At 37.2% G+C, this 22,831-nt stretch overlaps 1 protein-coding gene across 2 annotated transcripts in view; it reads left to right on the forward strand.

The window, feature by feature from the left end:
* The window catches only part of IPO5 (importin 5), a 68,582-nt gene extending 46,300 nt beyond the window's left edge, over window positions 1-22,282 (forward strand). For both annotated transcript variants that reach the window (XM_074191928.1, XM_074191929.1), the window contains 11 exons: window positions 3,349-3,481; window positions 3,569-3,690; window positions 8,563-8,659; window positions 9,766-9,938; window positions 15,101-15,212; window positions 15,347-15,402; window positions 16,528-16,650; window positions 17,234-17,453; window positions 18,234-18,462; window positions 21,484-21,625; window positions 22,135-22,282. In XM_074191928.1, coding sequence (XP_074048029.1) covers window positions 3,349-3,481; window positions 3,569-3,690; window positions 8,563-8,659; window positions 9,766-9,938; window positions 15,101-15,212; window positions 15,347-15,402; window positions 16,528-16,650; window positions 17,234-17,453; window positions 18,234-18,462; window positions 21,484-21,625; window positions 22,135-22,221 — 1,494 coding nt within the window. In that variant the 3' untranslated portion in view covers window positions 22,222-22,282. The remainder of the gene's footprint in view (window positions 1-3,348; window positions 3,482-3,568; window positions 3,691-8,562; window positions 8,660-9,765; window positions 9,939-15,100; window positions 15,213-15,346; window positions 15,403-16,527; window positions 16,651-17,233; window positions 17,454-18,233; window positions 18,463-21,483; window positions 21,626-22,134) is intronic.
* The last annotated feature ends 549 nt before the right edge of the window (window positions 22,283-22,831 follow it).

Here is a 22,831-nt window from a genome sequence, read left to right on the forward strand (position 1 = left end):
ACAGGCCATCTGGTCCCAGCCCCTTGCAAGAAGTAAAAGAGAAAATGTTGTTATATCTGACCACTCTCCCCCCCATGGTCCACCTTCTCCATCACTAACATCCCCCATCCCTCTTCTCTCCTTATTCTAGATGTCTATACCCCATTGAGTATATAATATATGCTGTTTGCTCTCTGAGCCATCTCTGATGAGAGCAAAGGTTCCCTCATTCCCCGTTGCCTTCCCCCCCTTCCGTATCATTGCAGTAGCTCATTGTAATAAAAAAAAATCTTATTATATGAAATATCTTAACTTATTCTACATCTTCTTTCTCTTACTCCCATTAAATTTCCCTTTTAGCCATTGACTCCATTTTTACAATATATCTTCAAATTCAGCTTTCTCCTGTGCTTCATCTATAAAAGCTACTTCATATGAGTATTATCAGTGTCATTTTTCTATGTAGGAATACATTCAGTTCATTATCATTAAGTCCCTCATATTTTACCCTTCTCCACACTCTATGCTTCACCTGAGTCCTGTATTCGAAGGTCAGACCTTTTGTTCAGCTCTGGCCATTCCAACAGGAACATTTGGAATTTCCCTGGTTCATTGAAAGGTCATCTTTTTCCCTGGAAGAGGACATTCAATTTTGCTGGTTAGTTGATTCTTGGTTGCATTCCAAGCTCTTTTGTCTTCCGGAATACTATATTCCAAGCCCTACGAGCCTTTAATGGAGTTGCTACTAAGTCCTGTGTAATCCTGACTGCAGCTCCACGATATTTGAATTGTGTCTTTCTGGCTGCTTGTAATAGTTTCTTTTTCACTTGGGAGTTCTGGAACTTGGCTATGATATTCCTGTGGGTTGTTCTTTTTTTTTTGGATCTCTTTCCAGAGGAGATTAGTGCATTCTCTCAATTTCTATTTTGCCCTCTGCTTCTAGGATAATCTGGGCAATTTTTCTGTAGGTATTCTTTAAAAAATGATGTCAAGGCTCTTTTCCTGATCATGACTTTCACATAGCCTAATATTTTTTAAATTATCTTTACTGAATCTGTTTTCCAGATCAGTTGTTTTTTTCAATGAGATGTTTGACATTTTCTTCTAATTTTTCATTCTTTTCATTTTGAAGTATTGTGTCCTGACTTCTCATAAAGTCAGCAGCCTCCTTCAGCTCTGTTCTAGATCTGAAGGATGTTTTCCTCCAAGAACTTTGTCTCTTTTTCCATCTGTCCAGTTCTGCTTTTTAAAGTATTCTTCTCAATAACTGTTTTTTTAAGGTTTTGTGTTTTGGGTTTTTTTGTTGTTGGTTTTTTTTGCAAGGGTTAAGTGGTTTGCCCAAGGCCACACAGGTGGTAATTATTAAGTGTCTGAGGCCAGATTTGAACTCAGGTACCCCTGACTCCGGGGCCATTGCTCTATCCACTGCGCCACCTAACTGCCCCCCCCCCCCCCAAATAATTTTTTGAACTGTTTTATCCATTTGGCCTAAGCTGGTTTTTAACATGCTATTTTCTTCAGCATTTTTTTGGATCTCTGTAACTAAGCTGCTGCCTTCTTTTTCATGTTTTTCCTGCATCTCTCTTATTTCGTTTTCCAATTTTTCTTCAGTCTCCCTCGCTTTTTTGAGCTCTGTCTCATAGCCTGAGCCCAATTTCCGTTTTTCTTGGATTCTTTTGATGCAGGAGTTGGGGCTGGGATTGGATGAGTATTTTGTTGGGATTGGGATTGTTGGGCTGGGATTGACTGAGTATTTTGTTCCTTCTTAGGATCATAGACAATGTAGTTCTCAATGGTGTTCATCTTTTTTCTCTGTTTACTCATTTCCCCAGCCTGTACCTGGTCTTGGGTGCTTCCTGGGCTTTTGAGTATTATTGGGACAACCCCCCCCCCCCCCCCCCCAAGGATCTCAGTGTGTGAAGTTCTGTCCTCCCTCCTGCTCTGAATGACCATATGTGCCCCCCCTCTGCCACAGGGCTGAGGTGGGGGTGGGGCCTAGACTGCGATCAGGATCTGAATGTGGTCAGAATCCCAGAGTCCTGTTCCAGGGACAGAGGACAGAGCTTGGAAGTGTCTCTCTACTCCCCTTACGCTAAGTACTCAAAGCTGAGTTGTCTGGGGGCTCCTTCTGATCTTCCAGGTTGTGCCCGGTGCTCCCCGGGGTGTAGGTCAGGAAAACTGTCCCAGCTGCTATGAGTCACAGCTCCCAGCGAGACTGAAGTTCCTTCACTCTGGTGGGCCGCCCCTCTAACCCCATGGAATAGAGTGTTTCTGCTATTTTCCAGGTTACCTTGGGCTGGAGAACTGCCTCACTGGATCCCTCTGTGGGTTCTGTGTCTCAAAAATTTAGTTAGAGTCCTTATTTTTTATAAGTTTTGAGAGAGAGCACCTAAGAGACTCTTCTGTCACCATCTTGGTGCCGCCCCCCTCTTGCAGCAGTTTTATTCTCATTTCTCAAACCTCGGTCTTTCCACAATAATCCATTCTCCATACAGCTGCCAAAGTGTTATTCCTTAAGCTATCTCCAACCTATCCTCGTTCTAACTTGTTACTCTTTTTTCTATTTTCCTACTTTTTCTTATTTTTTTCCAATTATATGTAAAGATAGTTTTCAACATTGATTTTTTTAAAGATTTTGAGTACATTTTTCTGCCACCCTCCCTTTCTCACCTACCCCATAACGTCGAGTAATCTGTTGTAAGTTATATATTGTACAATCATGCTAAACATATTTCCATATTAGTTATATTTAGCCTAACTAAAGGGGGGGAAAAAACACAAGAAAGGGGGAAAATTTTAAAAAGTAAAAATAGTATGTTTTAGAAACATCTGCATTGAGACTCCATAGTTTTTCTCTAAATGTGGTTGGTATTTTCCATTTCAAGTCTTCTAGAATTGTCTTTGATCATTGTAGTTTCTCTTGGTACATTGCAATCTAGCCATATTTGCTTCATTTTGCACATTTCACACAGAGAATCTTCCATCTCCCATTTCCATGCCTTTGCACTGGCTCTCCCTTGTACCTGAAATACTCTGCTCTCTCTGTGACCTTGTAGGGTTCCTCACTTTCTTTAGGGCTCACTTTAAGTACTTCCTTCAATTCAAATCTGTCCCCCCTTCACTGAGCAATTCTTCATTTTGTTATATATATGTTTTATATTGTTTCCTTTGAACAATTAGAAATTCTTCATAATCTTTGTGTTCTCAAGAACTTAGTCCCCTGCTTGGTACATAATAGGCACTTAATAATTACTGTTTGGTTGATAAGTTATATAGAATATTATTTTTGTAATGATTATTTGTTAACATTTAGTTCCATTCATACTTAAATCAAATTGTTGCAAGGTTTTTCCTCTTTCAACCCCTTAGATATCTTACATGATCTCAGCTTGGGCTAGAATGTGCAAGATACTGGGGAAAGAGTTTCAGCAGTACCTTCCTGTGGTTATGGGTCCTTTAATGAAGACAGCATCAATTAAACCTGAAGTGGCTCTCTTAGACAGTAAGTTTTCTGATATATTATTTTGTGATAAATTTTCTCTTCATTAAAATTACCTTTGTCTAATCTGTTTTCTCTTCCCTTTAATAGCACAAGACATGGAGAATATGAGTGATGATGATGGCTGGGAATTTGTGAACCTTGGAGACCAACAGAGTTTTGGAATTAAAACAGCAGGCCTTGAAGAAAAATCAACTGCTTGCCAGATGTTGGTAAGATATAGGAACCAGGAACTCCCTGTATATTTTATTATCTTAGGAAATTTTACTTCATAGATGCCATTAAAATTATTTTACTCCTTTAAAAGAGGAAATGTGTCATGTAGAACAGTGGTGTTCATAGGTACATGTGCCACTCTAAGTGTGATCCAAACCAAATTAAAGTGTAATTGGAAAATTATATTTAGATTAATACTACTACTACTATTCTATTAGGTTAAATTTCTGTTTTCTAAGCCAGTATGCAGCCTGCTTATTTTTGAGTTTGACATCACTGATCTAGAATAAAGCAAGTGTCTGAGGCCAGTTTTGAACTCAGGTCCTCCTTACTCCAGGGTCAGTACTCTATCCACTGAGCTACCTAACTGCCACCCGCACCGCTGCCCCCCCCCCCCCCCCCCCAGTGTCTTATTTAAAAGCTGCTTGTGCTATGCCATTTATCTCTTTACTCCCTCTACCATTCTTTTTCTATCAGATGCTAGGGCAGGGGGCGTAGTATCCTTGCGGCTGGAGATCAGGAGGGGAAACTGATTGAACAAAATAATTCTTTGCATCTCCACACTTTGGAACTCTCCTAAACCACACAGAAATGATTATATTAAATCTTCACTGCCCACTACACTTCTCTGTTCACTGTGTTCCATTCCCTTCATTGGAAACTCTGATATCCCCTGTCTGACCATAGTCTCCCAATATCTTGTCTCTCCCTGTATTTCACCTCTTCACCTATGAGACTTGTATGCTCTGAACTCTCAAGACTTCTTGGGCCTACACTGTTCTCTCTTCATGAATTCCTTGGTTTCCTTGACCCGGGTTGCTTTTCTCTTGCCTAACCTCAGCTCAGAATTCCCACTTGCTAACTGGGCATATTAGAAATTCATGTCATCCAGCATCAGCTGGGCCCTCACAGTCCTTTGTCTTTTTTATTTTTGTGTATGTATATATATATATGTTTTTATTTATATCTATATATTATATATATATAATATATATATATTTTTTAATTTAAGGCAGTGGGGTTGCCCAAGGTCACAAAGCTAGGTAATTATTAAGTGTCTGAGGATGGATTTGAACTTAGGTCCTCCCAACTCCAGGACCGTCACTCTATCCACTGCGCCACCTAACTGCCCCCCTCACAGTCCTTTGAGTCCCTCCCCTTCCTTAGAAGTGATATTAAACCCAAAGCCCTGGGTCTGAAGTTGGGAAGACCTGATTTCCAATCCAGCCTCAGACACTTAGTAGCTGGGTAACCCTTGGCAAGTCACTTCACCTTTCTGTCAGTTTCCTTAGCACCTTCTATCTCTTAGTGATGTTGTGAGGTTCAAATGTGATAATATTTGTAAAACATTTTTCAACTCTGAAGTAATACTATATCAATATTAGCTGTTAATACTTTTCTCTAGCCTTTCCCGTTTCTTTTTTCTTTTAATACTTATTTTATACAAATAGTTTTTTATACATTAATAAAATATTCTTGTTCAAGAGCAAACAAAATACCCCCTCCCCCAAAAAAAAACAGCAATAAAGGGGAGAGAAAAAAACCAAAATTAAAAAAATAATAGTAATAATTGTAGGTATGGCCAGGTGGCACAGTGGATGGAGCACCAGCCCTGGAGCCAGCTGCACCCAAGCCCACATCCAGCCCCGTACACCCAACAATCACCCAGCGGTGTACCATGCAAGCCACCCCAACCCCACTGCCCTGCAAAATCCAAAAAAGGAGACCCAAAATAAAATAATAGTAGGGGTGGTTGGGTGGTGGACAGAGCACTGGTCCTTGAGCCAGGAGCACCCAGGTCCAAATCCGGCCTCAGACACCCAGCAATCACCCTGCTATGCAGCCCCAGGCAGGCCACCCTGTCCTATTTGCCCTGCACCCCCCCAAAAAAATAATAATAAAAAATGTGCTTTAGTCTGTATTCCAACACCAACAACTCTGTCGTAGGTGGATCACACTCTTTATGATAAGTCCATCATAAAAGTCAATTCCATATTTTTCCACCATTGCCATTGCTGATTGCAACTCCCTCCATTCATACTTCTCCATTGCCATATACTATATTTTCTCTCTTCTTTCACTCTGACTCTGCTGTAGGGTAGCTGAGTGGTGCAGCAGACAGATCCCTGGTCCTGGGGCCAAGAGACCCCAAGCCCCTACACCATCCCTTAGGCCCAGCATCCACCTGGCCCTGTGGTCCTGGATAGGTCATCCAATCCCAGCCCCTTGCAAGAAGCAAAAGAGAAAAGAAAATGTGTTATATCTGTTATAACTCCATGTTATATCTCCACCACCCCATGGTCCATCCTCTCCTCCATCATTCACATCCCCCCCCCTTCCCCCTGTCCCCCTTCTTACTCCAGATGCCTATACCCCATTGAGTATATATATATGCTGTTTCCTCTCCTAGCCACTTCTGATGAGAGCAAAGATTCCCTCATTCCCCCTTGCCCTCCCACCTTCCATATCATTGCAATAGCTCATTGTAATAAAGAAAAACCTTATATGAAATATCTTGGCCTATTCACCCTCTCCTTTTTCTTTCTCCCATTACATTTCCTTCTTTTTCTGTTCATGTTGCTAGCTGTGTGCCCTGAGGGCTGGGTTTCACCTGCTTGCTCTGGCAGAAAGTGCCCCTGCTGTTCCCTCAAGTTGTGCCTGGTGCTCCCTGGGGCATAGGTCTTTCCTGACCGCTGCTGTGAGCCACAGCTCCCAGCGCTCTCGGACTGCCTCCAAGAGGTTGAAGTTCTTTCACTCTGGCAGGCCGCCCCTCCAACCCCGGGGACCAGAACCTTTCTGCTCTTTTCCAGGTCACCTTGAGTAGGAGAACTGCTTCACTGGGTCTCTCTGTAGGCTCTGTCTCTTTAGAGTCCTTAATTTTAGAAGTTTTATGAGAGAGCGCCTAAGAGACATCCTCTCTTTTCACCATCTTGGCTCCACCCCCCCATTTCATTTTTCTTGTCTGCTTTTTAACTGTATTAGAAAAAAAAACCCATTCATTAACCTTATTTTGTCTATTGACAATATTCTGTTTTTATCTAGCTCTGAGAAAGTAGTGACCCTTTTCCTTGCCAACACTTAACTCTTCCACATATGCATATGCATTTGAGCTATCTTTCCTCTCCCAAATTTTTGAGCAGATTACATCTTCAGACATCTCCCCCTTTGAATCATTCACTTTTTTCTGTTAATGAGCTTCTTTCCAAAAGACATCCCATCCTTCAAACTACAATTCTTTATCTCTTCTCTCTTTCTCAACCAAACTCCTTAAACATGTTTTATAACCACCCTGTTTCCACCACTTTTCTAGTCCGCTTTTTGCTACATCTAAAAAATATGATGGTCTTCTTTCAGTTCAGTCCTTTTCAATGTTTCTGCTGCATTGGAGACTGTTAACTACACTTCTCTGAATATTCTTGCCTCTGATTTTCCCCTCATTTTATCCTTTTCAGTCTCCTTTGCTGGCTCATTATCAACATCACATCCTCTTGCTGTGGATTCTGTCCCAGGGCCTCTGTTAAACCCCTCAATTCCCATAAACTAGCATCTCTGTGCCAGTAATTCTCAGTTCCTTGTGTCCAGAACATTAGATAGTTCAAACTAGATGTCCTGAAGAGATTTTTAAACTGAACTCTTATCTTCACTCCTAAAATTCTTACTCTTTCCACACTTGGCAGATTCACATGAATGGACCACCTTCTTTGTAGTTTCTTAGATTTAGAGTCACTCATTAGCTCAGATTTTCTTCCTCTAACCTCACATATTCTGTCAGTTGCTAAATCTTGCTATTTCGTTTCTCAGCCAACTCCAATGTTTAAAGTTCTATCCAGTCTGACTCTTGACATTCAACCAAGTTGGCCTTCTCTATTCCTGACAGAAGATGCTCCATCCCTGATATGTCCAGGCCTCTGCCTTGTAAAGAATGTTTAGAATGCCCTTCCTCAACTCTGCTTCAGAGTTCCTCTCTTCCCTTAGGATACCACTCAAGCAACTTCACAAAGCCTTCTCTTTTCTCCTCTAAACTGCTTCTCCATTTCTGTTCATATTTGCCCTTTATGTATTTACACATGTACTTATTAATATCTCCCTTGTTAGAAGATAAGCTCATAGCACAATGCCTGACAACCTAGTAAGTTCTTCATAAAAGAATGAAATGAAATCCTGTAGTTAAATTTTCTTCAGAATTATAATCCAGTATTACATGTTTAGGCTTTTTTAGTTTGTTCTTATGAAGCTTGAAAACTATTTTCAAAGTGCTTTTGACATGAACTATTTCCTGTGAAAAGCAGAAAATTGAAACTGTTAATATAATTTTTATGAAGGAGAAAAATGGAGGATAAGTTCAGTAATATACATTTTCAGAGTTATTGTCTTGGAGCACTGGACTTTCAACTCTGGTCATTTTTTTCTCTTGATTCCACTGCCCTTAAAATATTTCAGTGTTTTCACATTCATAATGTGTTTCTTTTGAGATTCATGAATGCAAGTTGTACTTCTTTCACTTTGCAAGGTTCTAGATGTTCTTATTCATTATCTCTTTATTTATTCTTTTCATCCTAAGAGTTAAATCTCAGAAAAGTAGGATAATGTATAGATTGCCACCAAAATTTAGAAAACTTAAAAAGACATTGAATGACATTACTGCATTTTGTCTCCAACCTGTAGAGATGAAAGAAATTCTTTTGACATCGAAAGAATTCTTTTGACATCGAAAGTTTTCACATAAACACACGGACAAAAAAAATTGTTTCTTGATGTTTATCATTTGGTGGGTCTGAAACTGAGAACTTTTATCATTTTCTGTTGGAATTGTTATATCAATACTGAAGCAGAGCACTACTATTGACATTTCACTATTTGTCTTTCAGGTTTGCTATGCAAAGGAATTAAAGGAAGGATTTGTGGAGTATACTGAACAAGTTGTAAAGCTGATGGTTCCCTTGTTGAAATTCTATTTTCATGATGATATCCTTGTGCCCTTTAAACACAGATTTCAATTATGGAAGATAGTTTTTTTTACCTGTTTAAGGTTTATCACCCCAGGACAAACTTGTTCTTTTAAGACAAGAGCTTTAAGTAGAAGTTGTAAGTCCACAACAGTACACTGGTTTGTTTATTATGTGTAAAAAGTAAAACTTGGCTTCTTAGAGATGAAGCTTGCTTGGTATAGTGTATGGATTACAAGCTGCAGACTCAACAAAAAATTACCCAAGCATAATATTTTTTTAAAAAACTTAGGATGCAAAAGCATCCTACTTAAAACAAATTTGAGTTGAGCTACAGTCTGGTTGATACTTGTTCATCTTTTTTATACAATATAAGCAATCTTAAGGATTTTGGGGGAGTTTTTTAATGCCCAAATATTTCTGGAACCACCTATCAATAGATTCATCAATGCTTTGTATGCATTGAAAATTATGACTCATATACTTAGCAGCTTTGAAAATAAATTTATTTTCGTTTTTTTTGTTGTTTTTTTCTTCTGGAGTATAGAACCAATTCTGAATAGAAAGTCACTGAAAACCAAAGTAAAGAAAGTTGATGACATCCATTTACATTCAGACCATTTCATTGAAAATTGAGTTTTGGGCTGTCACAGAAATGGGACAGTTGAACCCCTTCCAAGATTTCACTACAAAGGAATGACAAACATTCATTTAAGCATGTGTATATGGTTTTGAAAAACTGCCACAAACTCAGGTTTAGTTTGGTTAGAGTGCCTTTTTTTAAAAATTGTTTTGGAGTTGTTTTGTCCTGGGCCATAAAACAAAAGCCTAAATCAGATGAGCTCAGTTTACAGTCTTATTTGTCCTAGTTACCTTGATATCATTTGGACATGATTGCTTGGCCTGTTTCTCTTCTCTTGGCACCTCCTACTTTTCATATTGATTGATGAGAACCAAAATTGTCCAATTTTAATTTGTTGGCCTTTGATTTAGATGAATTTATTATTTCACATTTTGTACTATAGCTCTCCATAAACAAAAGTTGTCAAGAGATGAAGGGGAAAGGATAACATCTGTTTGGAAGTCTGTTTTGTCCCAATTATTCTCTTTCCTTAACAATGAAACGTGTCCGAGTGGCAGCTGCAGAATCCATGCCCCTTCTCCTGGAATGTGCAAGAGTCCGTGGTCCTGAATATCTCACCCAGATGTGGCACTTCATGTGTGATGCCCTTATCAAGGCTATTGGAACAGAGCCAGATTCTGATGTCCTGTCAGAAATCATGCATTCTTTTGCAAAGGTAATTGGTTTTCATTTTTCTTGGAGCAAGTTTGTATTATTTATTTTCTCATAAACTTAGATTTTTTGCATCCAACTGGAAATAAGTGAGTTGAGCTACAGTCTGGTTTATACTTGTTCATCTTTTTCTTTGTACATTATAGGCAATCTTTTTTTCTGTTATTTAGATTTTTTTCTCTTTAATATTTATTCTCATTTTGTACAAGTAATGTTTTTTATATATTAATAAAATATTCTTGTTTAAGAGTAAACTAAATACCCCCCTCATAAATATAGACTCACTTGAGCCATAAAGTAAAGGGGAGAGAAAAAAAATTAAAATAAAAAAAATAATAGTAATAATTGTAGGTATGGCCAGGTGGCACAATGGATGGAGCACCAGCCCTGGAGCCATGAGAACCTGAGCCCACATCTGACCCCATACGCCCAACAATCACCCAGCCATGTGACATGCAAGCCAGCCCAACCCCACTGCCCTGCAAAAACCAAAAAAAGGGAAAAAAAAGACCCAAAATAAAATAGTAATAATAGTAGGGATGGCTGGGTGGCAGACAGAGTATTGGCCCTTGAGCCAGGAGCACCCGGGTCCACATTGCTGATCGCAACTCCCTCCTTTCATATTTCTCCACTACCATGTACTATATTTTCACTCTGTCTCTGCTGTAGGGTAGTTGAGTGGCACAGCAGACAGATCCCTGGTCCTGGGGCCAAGAGGCCCTGAGCCCCCATACCACCCCTTAGGCACAGCATCCACCTGGCCCTATGGTCCGGGACAGGCCTTCCAATCCCAGCCCCTTGCAAGAAGTAAAAAAGAAAATGTGTTATATCTGACTACTCTCCCCCCATGGTCCATCCTCTCCTCCTTTATGCACATCCCCACACCTTCCCCCTGCTCCCCCCTCCTTCTTACTCCAGATGTCTGTACCCCATTGAGTATATATGCTGTTTCCTCACCTCTGATGAGAGCAAAGGTTCCCTCATTCCCCCTTGCCTCTCCCCTTCCATATCATTGCAATAGCTCATTGTAATAAAGAAAAATCTTATATGAAATATCTTGCCTATTCCCCCTCTCCTTTTTCTTTCTCCCATTACTTTTCTCTTTTTTTCTATTGACTCCATTTTTACACCATATTTTATCTTCGAATTCAGCTTTCTCCTGTGCTTCGACTATAAAAGTTCCCTCTACCTGCTCTGTTAGCTGAGAAGGTTCATATGAGTATTATCAGTGTCATTTTTCTATGCAGGAATACATGCAGTTCATCCTCATTAAGTCCCTCATATTTTCCCCCCTCCAATCTCCATTCTTCACCTGAGTCCTGTATCTGAAGATCAAACCTTCTGTTCAGCTCCGGCCATTCCAGCAGCAACATTTGAAATTCCCCTGGTTCATTGAAAGTCCATCTTTTTCCCTGGAAGAGGACATTCAGCCTTGCTGGGTAGTTGATTCTCGGTTGCATTGTAAGCTCTTTTGCCTTCCGGTATATTATATTCCAAGCCCTACGAGCTTCCAGTGTAGTTGCTGCTAAATCCTGTGTGATCCTGACTGCAGCTCCACAGTATTTGAACTGTGCTTCTGGCTGCTTGTAATATTTTCTCTTTGACTTGGGAGTTCTGGAGCTTGGCTGTAATATTCCTAGGGGTTGGTTTTTTGGGTTCTCCTTCTCCGGGGGATCGGAGGATTCTCTTCATTTCTATTTTGCCCTCTGCTTCTAGAATATCAAGGCAATTTTCCTGTAGTAATTCTTTGAAAATGATGTCAAGGCTCTTTTCCTGATCATGACTTTCAGGTATTCCAATAATTTTGAAATTATCTTTCCTAAGTCTGTTTTCTATATCAGTTGTTTTTTCAATGATATATTTCACATTTTCTTCTAATTTTTCATTTTTGTGGTTTTGAAGTATTGATTCCTGATTTCTGTTAAATTCATCAATCTCCCTGAATGCTATTCTTTGTCTGAAGGATTTGTTCTCCTCAGAGAGTTTTCTTATCTCTTTTTCCATCTGGCCAATTTTGCTTTTTAAAGCATTCTTCTCCTCAGTAACTTTTTTGAACTGTTTTATCCATTTGACCTAAGCTGGTTTTTAGCATGCTATTTTCTTCAGTATTTTTTTGGATTTCCTTGACTAAGCTGCTGACTTCATTTTCATGTTTTTCCTGCATCTCTCTCCTTTCTTTTCCCAGTTTTTCTTCTAACTCCCTCATTTGATTTTCAAAGTCTTTTTTGAGCTCTGTCATAGCCTGATCCCAGTTTCTGTTTTTCTGGGAATCTTTAGATGCAGGAGCTTGTGCTTCCTCATCTTCAGACTTAATGTTTTGATCCTTCTTGGGCTCATATGTGAAATATTTCTCAATGGTGTTCCTCTTTTTTCTCTTCTTGCTCATTTTCCCAGCCTAAGCCTGTTTTGGGGGTGCTTCCTGAGCTTTTGGGATACTCCCACAAGGGTCTCAGTGTATGAGGCTCTGTCCTCCTTCCTGGTCTGTGAATGACCATATGCACCCCCCCCCTCTACCACGGGGCTGGGGGGGGGGGGATCAGGGTCTGAATGTGGACAGAGCCCCAGAGTCCTATTCAGGGGCAGAGGACAGAGCTCTGCAGTTTCTCTTTACTCCCCTCCCTAGGTTCAATGGGCTCATGCCCTGGGGGCTCCTGCTTACCTGCTCTGCTGGCTTCTGTTTCCTGGAACTCAGCTCTCTGTGTGCCCTGAGGGCTTGGCTCCACATGCTCGCACTGGCAGAGGTGCCCTGCTGTTCCCCCAATTTGTGCCCGGTGCTCTGCGGGGTGCAGCTCAGGAGACTTCCTCCGCGGCTGTGAGCCGTGGCTCCCAGCACCCTAGACCTGCCTCAGGGAGGTTTAAGTTCTTTGGCTCTGGCGGGCCACCCCTCTGGTTTGCTGCCCCTCCAACCCTGGGGAGCAGAGCCTTACTGCTCTTTTCCAGGTTACCTTGAGTAGGAGAACTGCCTCACTGGGTCCCTCTGTGGGTTCTGTCCCTTGAAAATTTAGTTAGTCCTTAGCTTATGAGTTTTATGAGAGCGCCTAAGACAGGATCTGTTCTTGTGGCCATCTTGGCTCCGCCCCCAATATAAGCAATCTTAAGGGTTTTTAATGCCCAAATATTTCAGAAACCATCTATCAGTACACAGATATATTGGTTAAATGATGTTCAGACTGGTGGTAGACTTTCAAAATATTTTTGTACCAAGCCCTTTCATTAGTAATTGTTGAACAAAAGACAATTCCCCAGATGCAGATGCATAATATGTAAGTCTGCCACACACTTTTAGTTCAAGGGAAACCAAAGATTTCAGACCAGGCTACTGTTACAGTTTTAATTCTTAATATTTTGTAACACAGCTAACTAAGGCCTTTGTGTTATTGTTTTCACATTCTCTTTCTTTTTGTTCTGAGTACAAACCAGTTTCAAGCATAATTCAATAATCATTAAAAGTCTTTTTAGTTCACTAGAAATTAGTTTTTTATTTTTATTTTTAAGGTGGGTTTTTTTTTTTCATTTTGACTTCCAAATTCTCTTCCTCCCCTTGTTGAATAGGCAGGCAAAAAGATATTAGTTATACATGTGATGTCATACAAAACATCTAACCATGTCGCCAAAAAAAAACAAAACAAAAGCAAGAAACAAAGTTTTTTTAAAAATGTGTGCTTTGGTCTGCATTCAGAGTTCATTAGATAGCATTTTTCATCATGGATCCTCTAGAATTTTCTTGGACCATTACTAGATTAACCACGTGTTTCATAGTTGATCATTGTTACAGTATTGCTATTAGGCACAATATCCTTCTGGTTTTGCTCATTTCACTTGCATATGAGCTTATATGAGACTTCCCAGGCTTCTTTTTGAAAACTATTCTGCTCTTCATTTCTTATGGCACAGTACCATTCCATCATAATCATATACCACAACTTGTTCAGCTATTCCCCATTTGATGAGCATCCCCTCAATTTTCAATTGTTACACTTCAAAAAAAAGCTTCTCTAAATATTTTTGTACATAATAGGCCCTTTTTTGCTTTGATCTCTTCCTGGGTCAAAGGGTAGTTTTATAGTACCCTAGACTAGTTCCAAATTTTCCAGAAAGGTTGGAGCTGTTCACAACTTTACCAGCAGGGTTTATTCATATATATACATATATGCATATATATCTTTTTTTTAACATCCCCTCTAGAATTATTTTCCTTTTCCATCATATTAATCAATCTAATAGTTGTAAAGTTGTATTGTTGTATTGGTTTGGATTTCTTTAATTATTAGTGATTAGATATTTTTTTTTCATGTGACTACAGATAGCTTTTTATTTCTTCTGAAAACTACCTATACATATCTTCTGAGCATTTATCACTTGGGGAATGGCTTTCTGCTTTTTTCACTTTGATATTAATGATTCTTTAGAATAAAGAGGTGATGGGAAAATCTGTTTTTAATACTCTTAACAATATAATATATAGTGTGGTGAGCCTTGACTATGTAGTAATTTGTACTAACAACTGCTAACCTCAGATGAATTTTTTGGACTTTTATCTTCTGTATAGTAATCTTCTGTATAGTAATCTCTTATTCTAATTATTCTGTCTAGCATGCTCTCTCGGGACTTTTCATAAGCTAATCATCTCAGAATGAGCTGAATCTCAAAAGATTCACTTATGGTCACTTTACTTATTTGGTTTATTCTCAGGAAGGAGTAATTGGGATTTATCTCTTAGTAAAATTTTGATTGTAATTTTAATATTTTGTACCAAATTAAGCATTAAAAATAGACATTAAACAATTCATACTTTCCAATAAACAAATAGCATAACTATGTGTATCTCTTCAAGTAATATGTAGTGTACTACTGAAATAATAGATTGACCACATTATGACCTTTTTAATTAATATTGGCCTTCCCAGGTCTTTAGTAAAATCAGTCGCATTTTAAAGGAGGGATTATTTTCTTTAAAATAAAATAAATTGGGGAGGCTAGGTGGCATAGGCGATAGGGCACCGGCCCTGGAGTCAGGAGTTCCTGAGTTATAATCCGGTCTCAGACACTTAATAATTACCTAGCTGTGTGGCCTTGGGCAAGCCACTTTACCCCATTGCCTTGCAAAAACCTAAAAATAAAATAAAATTGAGCCATAAATTTTTGTCTCACATTAAAATATTTTAGTGCATTGAAGTCATGGGAGATGGATGCCTTAATAATGAACACTTCGAAGAGCTTGGAGGAATACTGAAAGGCAAACTTGAAGAACACTTTAAAAATCAAGAATTAAGACAAGGTAAGTTACTTGCTATTTTTATTTCCAACTTTAATCATTGAACACTATACACTATAATTCCAGTTCCTAATATGGATATATTAGCAATGTTTAGCTTACATTTAAGAAGATTCTATTTGAATTTATTGTTTTAGTTAAAAGACAAGATGAAGACTATGATGAACAAGTAGAAGAGTCCTTACAAGATGAGGTAACTTATTCCCTTGTTAGAATTTAGATCTTTTTTTAATATTTTTCCCAGTTACACAGAAAGGCAATTTTGTTTTTTAAAATTTTGAGTTCCAAATTCTTTCCCTCCTCCTTTTCCCTCTCCCTGAAATGGTAAGCAATTTGCAAAATCATATGAAATATTTCCTTATTAGTTGTATTGTAAAAGAAAACACAGGCACCACTCCCACCCACCAAAGAAACCCCCCACCAAAGAAACCCTGAAAAAAATAAAATGAAAAAATAGGATGCTTCAGTTTGCATTGAAACTTCAGTTCTTTTTCCAAAAGAGGCTAGCATTTTTTATCATGAGTCCTTGAGAATTGTCTTGGATCATTGTATTGCCAAGAATAGCAAAATCATTCATAGTTGATCCTCATATAATATTGTTGTTTCTGTGCACAGCGTTCTCTTGGTTCTGCACACAGAAAGAACTTAGATCCTTTTAGATTATGAATATAATCCATATTTAACTGATCATTTTAATGTAAAGCCAGACTACACACATCTCTGGCCAAAAAAAAATGTTTTAATCATTTTTCCTAAGCTTTTTGCATTGAGTGCATTTGATGTTTAGGTTTTGTATTAATAATAAATAATGCTGGTAATTTATTTTTCCATTTTTACTTATTTCCTTCAAAGGATATCATATGTTTGATTTCCCATTATAAAACTTGTTTTGCCATGAAATAATTGACCACTTTTAGGGCTCAAAATGCAGAGCTTGTGATGAAATTTAATTATATTCTTTTGTTCTATATTTACAGTGTCAATTTCTATTAGGAAGGCTTTTAACAGAAATTAGAAAAACAACTTTTTTTATTTAATTCTTAAACCAAGTTAATACTTATACCATATACATATGGAAGCTTTTAAAAGTATATTTATCCTTTAACTCATAAAGGACATATGAGCAGCCAAACTGAAATAGTTATTTAGTTTTAATGATAAAATCATTAATATAGTTCAAGACATAATAGCAGAACCAAAATTTTTTTCTAATTGGTTAGCCAAAACTGAAATAGTGAAAATTTACGAGTATTGACAAAGATAATGCTCTGTAAAAGTTATGTAAAGTTTAAACTCATGTTTTTTTCATTTTTTTTAGGATGACAGTGATGTTTATATTCTGACTAAAGTGTCAGACATTTTACATTCAATATTTAGTAGCTACAAGGAAAAGATACTGCCATGGTTTGAACAACTGCTTCCACTAATTGTCAATTTAATTGTAAGTATTTTCTTCTTGTTTAGGATCATGAGGTTAGCTTTAGACTAATAGAGATAAGAATTTAAAAATAATGGGTTCAGCTAAAATCATAATATGTTAGTAGTAGAAAGGACCTTTGTGATCATCTGATAAGCAAACTAATATCATAGAAAAAACTCCTAAACCATAAATCTTTCTTGTAGACTCTTTAAATGTCCCCAACATAATTTTAGCTCTCCAGCTTTTTTTCTTTTGCCTTTGATGTTGGACACTTCCAGCCTTACTGATTATGTCCACTCTGGGTTCCTTGATTGGTATCACATTTTATTGGCCTAGCTAAATAAGAAGTTATGGGCTGAAAAGTAATTCATTTCAAAGGCAAACAAAATTATCTTCCATTTTAGTTTCTCCATGCCAACATAATTTTTTATGCTACATGAAGAATTTCTTCTTATTTTCTCAAATAGTTCTGAAATATTTTTGAGAGGAGGAGGCAATTATATATGCTACTTTTGGTTGTAATTATAATACCTGAATTCATTTGTCTACTTTGAAAGATCTTTACTCAAAAAAGTTTGGGAAAATTTTTTTTTCTATTTTGTAGTGTCCTCATAGACCTTGGCCAGACAGACAGTGGGGATTGTGCATCTTTGATGATGTCATAGAGCACTGCAGTCCATCTTCTTTTAAATATGCAGAGTATTTCCTAAGGCCAATGCTACAGTACGTATGTGACAACAGCCCAGAAGTCAGGCAAGCTGCTGCTTATGGCCTAGGAGTTATGGCACAATTTGGTGGAGAAAATTATCGTCCTTTTTGCACAGGTACTTGTAGTTTTTAATCACTTTTTCATTCTGACAATGTAAGGCACTATTTTAATAGGCTGTCCTTAACATGTTCCAGATTTCTCACTATATCCTTTTCTTTCTGATGCTCAGTCAGAGATGATCTGCTTCTGTCTCTTTACTACTCTACTTCTCTCCTACAACCTTTAAATTCACATTATAGATTGGAGGTCTCAAAATGGAATCATTAGCAGGTTTTTTTTGTTCTTCTTTCATGGGCTTCAGAAATTTTGTGAAGATTTTTACATGCATACATATATTTGTATGTATATAAAAAAAGGAAAGCCATTCCTGACTGTTGGCTTTCTAAGGAGAACCTTGAGCACAGCAATACAAAACATAGTAACTATATAAAGTTAGGTAGCTTGGTTGTCATTAGCACTAGAACCAGAAATTGAATATTTGTGACTTTCTTTAAAACCCTATATCCTCTGAGGCAGCTAGGTGGTGCAGTGGATAGAGCACTTAATAATTAACTTAGCTGTGTGGCCTTGGGCAAGCCACTTAACCCCATTTGCCATGCAAAAAACCTACAAAGAAAAAACAAACCCTATATCCTCTTTGACTATTAAACCTGTTTTTAAGATGTGGTTTACATAAATGTTTATTTTAATAATTAGCATATATTTATGTTTTTAAACATATGTGCATGGTTTTTCTCTCCTTGAAACTATTAAAATTTAATCAGTCTTTTGTGTGTGTGTGTGTGTGTGTGTGTGTGTGTGTGTGTGTGTGTGTGTGTGTGTTTTTATTTTTTAGAAGCACTTCCATTGCTGGTAAGAGTGATTCAGTCCACAGATTCTAAAACCAAAGAAAATGTTAATGCAACTGAGAATTGTATCTCTGCAGTAGGGAAAATTATGAAGTTCAAACCTGACTGTGTTAATGTTGAAGAAATCCTTCCACACTGGTTATCATGGCTTCCACTTCATGAAGATAAAGAAGAAGCAGTTCATACTTTCAATTATCTATGTGACCTAATTGAAAGGTATGATCAAAGTATATTGTTTATTAAGAAAGGAAAAAAAACCCATATTTTCAGCATAATATGTTCTTTTTCATTGTGATATTTTGATTAGAATTAACTATTTTGCATTTTATATATATATATATATATATATTATAAATGTATGTATATGTTTAGAATTTTTAAAAACATAATCTTCCGGAGTTATCTTTGTTGTTCTTACTAAAAGATGACTCAGGGGTGGATAGGTGGCTCAGTGGATAAAGCACCGGCCCTGCAGTCAGGAGTACCTGGGTTCAAATCCAGTCTCGGACACTTAATAAGCTGTGTGGCCTTGGGCAAGCCACTGAACCCCGTTTGCCTTGCAGAAACCTTAAAAAAAAGATCACTATATAATTAAATCTTTGTGGCATAAGAAAGGTATACTTTGTCCTGAAATTTGCAAAAAATACAATTATGAGAAAAAAATCCCTTGTAGTTTCCTTTTTTATTTATAAAGAAATACGAACATCATTTTAATGCTGTTTATTGTAAACTTTTATGGAAATCTCTGATATTTTGATTACAGTGCACGAATGAACCATTTGGCTCAGCAATAGCCTAATACAGGGATTTTTAACCTTTTTTGTGTCATGGACCTTTTTGACAATCTGTTTATGGTCCTTTTCACAGATTCATGTTTTAAAATAATTGAAGGAAATTCTAATTTTTTTTAAGGTTAGTGAAAATAAAAATACAATGTTTTCCCCATACCAAGTTCATTAGACTCGACTCTTTGTTCTTGGAGCATTGCTTGATAGTAGAGATCTAATTTTCTAGTTCTACCTTTGTTACCACCATTAATAATCTTGAACATTTCACCTCACCTTTATTCAAAGATAAGGAAAAGAAAATATAAAAATTCCTTTTAGTTGTATGTTTTACTCAATGCTTTACTCTTGCCAGCATTATCAATGAAGTATGAGGCTAACTAATTTGATAGGTATCCAACCATATATGCCCAAGTATGAACATACATGCATACATATCTCTATATTCTGAATTGCATTGTTTCAAATCCATACAGGGCTAAATATTGTCTCCAAGCTGATACTTATTGATTATGTGTTGCATGGTCATTATCAGATTTTCCTTGAGGACACTAAAATCATCTCTTTTTACTGATAGTACCTCATTGATCAGGTTGGCAGCCTGTTTTGATGGTCCAGATACACAAGCCACACTACTAAAAAGAAACAATCCTGAGTATTCATTGGAGGAAAAGGGCCATGTTAAATGGGGATATTTTATTTTGGTTGCTCAATTGTGATCATGTCCCATAATGGGGTACAAAAAGGTTACCTTTCCTCGGTATTGTCTGTGTATATCAGGCATATAGTAAAACTTATGTGGATTGCAGTTTTGTTCTAAATGTTATTTTTTTTATTATTTTTTCCTTGATTTTATTTAAAAACAATTTTTAACATTAGTTGGATTTTGTTCCAAATTCTTTCCCTTCCATTACCCCTCATTGAGAAAGCAAGTAATTTTATCTAAGTTACACATGTGCAGTCATGCAAAACATTTCTATATTAGTTATTTTATGAAAGAAAATGAAAAAAGAAAAAACTTTTTTTAGAATTATGCTTTTTATCTCTGAGGTACCACCTCACACCTCTCAGACTGGCCAATATGACCCGAAAGGACAAGGATTTGTTGGAAGGGTTGTGGGAAATCTGGGACACTAATACATTGTTGGTGGAGCTGTGAACTCATCCAACCTTTCTGGAGAGCATCTGGAACTATGCTTAAAGAGCAACAAAAATGTGCATACCCTTTGATCCAGAAATCCACTACTGGGTCTATACCCTGAAGAGATGATGAAAAGGGGTAAAAACATCAATTGTACAAAAAAATCCATAGCAGCCCTGTTTGTGGTGGCAAAGAATTGGAAATCAAATAAATATCCTTCAATTGAGGAATGCTTTAATGTATGTCATGGAACATTATTCTATTAGAAACCAGGAGGGACGAAAATTCAGGGAAGCTTGGAGGGATTTGCATGAAATGATGCTGAGTGAGATGAGCAGAGCCAGAAAAACATTGTATACCCTAAAAGCAACATGGGGGTGATGTTCAACCTTGACAGATTTGCTCGTTCCATTAGTGCAACAATCAGGGACAATTTGGGGCTGTCTGCAATGGAAAATACCATTTGTATCCAGATAAAGAACTGTGGAGTTTGAACAAAGACCGAGGACTATTAACTTTAATTTAGGAAGGAAAAGAAAAGATCTTTTTTGTCTGTCTGATCTTACTATCTCTTATAAGAACTTTGTTTCTTCCTTACGGATATGATTCTCATCACATTCAATTTGGATCAATGTATACCATGGAAACAATGTAAAGACTGGCAAATTGCCTTCTGTGGGGGGTGGGGAGAGGGAAATAAGATTAGGGGGAAAATTGTAAAACTCAAAATAAATAAAATCTTTTTAAAAAATAAATAAAATTATGCTTTGATTTGCACTCAGACTCCCTCACTTCTTTCCCTGGAGGCAGATAGCATTTTTTCATCATGAATCCATTGAAATTGTCTCGAATCATTGTATTGCTAGGAATAAATTGAATGATCATTATACAATACTGTTATCTGCATACAATTTGCTTTTGCCTCTGCTCATTGCACTTTGCATTAGTTCATGTAAATCTTTCTTGGTTTTTCTAAAAACATACTGCTTGTCATTTCTTAATCACACCATTGTATACCACTACTATCAGTAACATAACACAATTTGTTTAGTCATTCCCCAATTGATGGGTATCTCCACAAATTCCAATTCTTTTGCCACTAAAAGTTTTCTCTTATTCTTAAAAAAAACAACAGTGTATGCTTTTGAAGAAAGCTGGAGTTTTTAACCAATCCTTGTTTTTTCCCATAGGATATTGCTATAAAGTTTTCATTGATTATAGAAAGGAAAATCCATTGTTTAAAAATTTGATAGATAGATGGTTTCTATTCATAAGTATCTGTGATTACATAATTTTTTTCTTTTCCATCAGTAATCATCCAATCGTTCTTGGTCCGAACAATTCCAATCTGCCCAAAATATTCAGTATAATTGCAGATGGTGAAATTCATGAGGCTATTAAACATGAAGATCCTTGTGCCAAACGTCTGGCTAATGTTGTTCGCCAAGTACAGGTATGCTCAATTCTGTTATTGAGAGAAAAGGAATATTTCTTAATGGGGTTAAATTTCAATTTTATGATTCATGTTTGTGAATTATTTCCATTTCTTTTGTTTCACTCTTGTTGTTTAAAGGGAAATAATTTCTAGACTTAAGATTCTTCCATACTTAAAATGAATGCTTTCAATTTCAGGAATATTTTTAAAAATATATATATGTAAAACCAAAAAACCCTCAATTCTCAAGAAACTGGCATACTTTACATAAAATCTATCATTTTTATACAAAAGTAGCATACCATTATGTAATGAGTGTTGGATTTGGGATCTGAAGTTTTGATTTTTGGATTACTGCGTATTAGCTGAAAATCTGAAAATCCTTGTAACATAGTTAAAAGTTAACTCCTTATTCTGTATGTTTCAGTTTAGAAAAGAAAAAATTCAAATAAACTCAGGGAATATTTGTTGGAATTTTAACATGTTAATCATTTTTTAGTCTTGATGAAAATATTTTTTTTCCATAGACCTCTGGAGGATTATGGACTGAATGCATATCACAGCTCAATGCTGAGCAGCAGGCGGCTATACAGGAGCTCCTGAATTCTGCTTGAAGGGCCTTAATATCACCTACCAGAAAAACTAACTCCAAATAAACGTTTACCCTTTTGTTTAGGTTTCTTTGTTTTGTTTTTGAGCACAAAAGAACTGTAGTGCGTGTAGGCCATTCTTCTGCAAAGCGGCCAGGAAGAGAAGCGCTGGGTGTCAGAAAGGTGTTCTAACTGTGGATGCCCATCCTAAGACCGAAGAAATTCCCTATAAACCTTACTGTAGCACTGAAGAGTATTTTTCTATCGGTATTTGCCACCTGTGGGAAGGTGAAAGGGAAACAATGAATTTTCTCATTAGACATAATGAATTTAAGAAAAACAGCTTTAAGACCAGTTATTCAGCAGTAGATGTGCATTTTAACAGAAAACATTTCTATACATCTAGTGTTAATTGTATTATTAATTGGAGTGTGAGTCTTTTGTTAGGGTAGAAAGAAGCCTTCTACCCAGCACACCAGTAGATCAAAAAAGTAAAAACTGAAGACAAAAACATCAAGCATGAAGATCTCATATTGATGTCACTTTTGAGTTCTTTTTTCCTAAAAGACTTGTGTAGTGACTCAGTGTGGGAAACTATTCAGCTTCTGGCCCTTAAATGTGAAGTGTCTTTGGC

The sequence above is a fragment of the Macrotis lagotis genome, chromosome 6, assembly GCF_037893015.1.
Source record: "Macrotis lagotis isolate mMagLag1 chromosome 6, bilby.v1.9.chrom.fasta, whole genome shotgun sequence".
Lineage (NCBI taxonomy): Eukaryota > Metazoa > Chordata > Mammalia > Peramelemorphia > Peramelidae > Macrotis > Macrotis lagotis.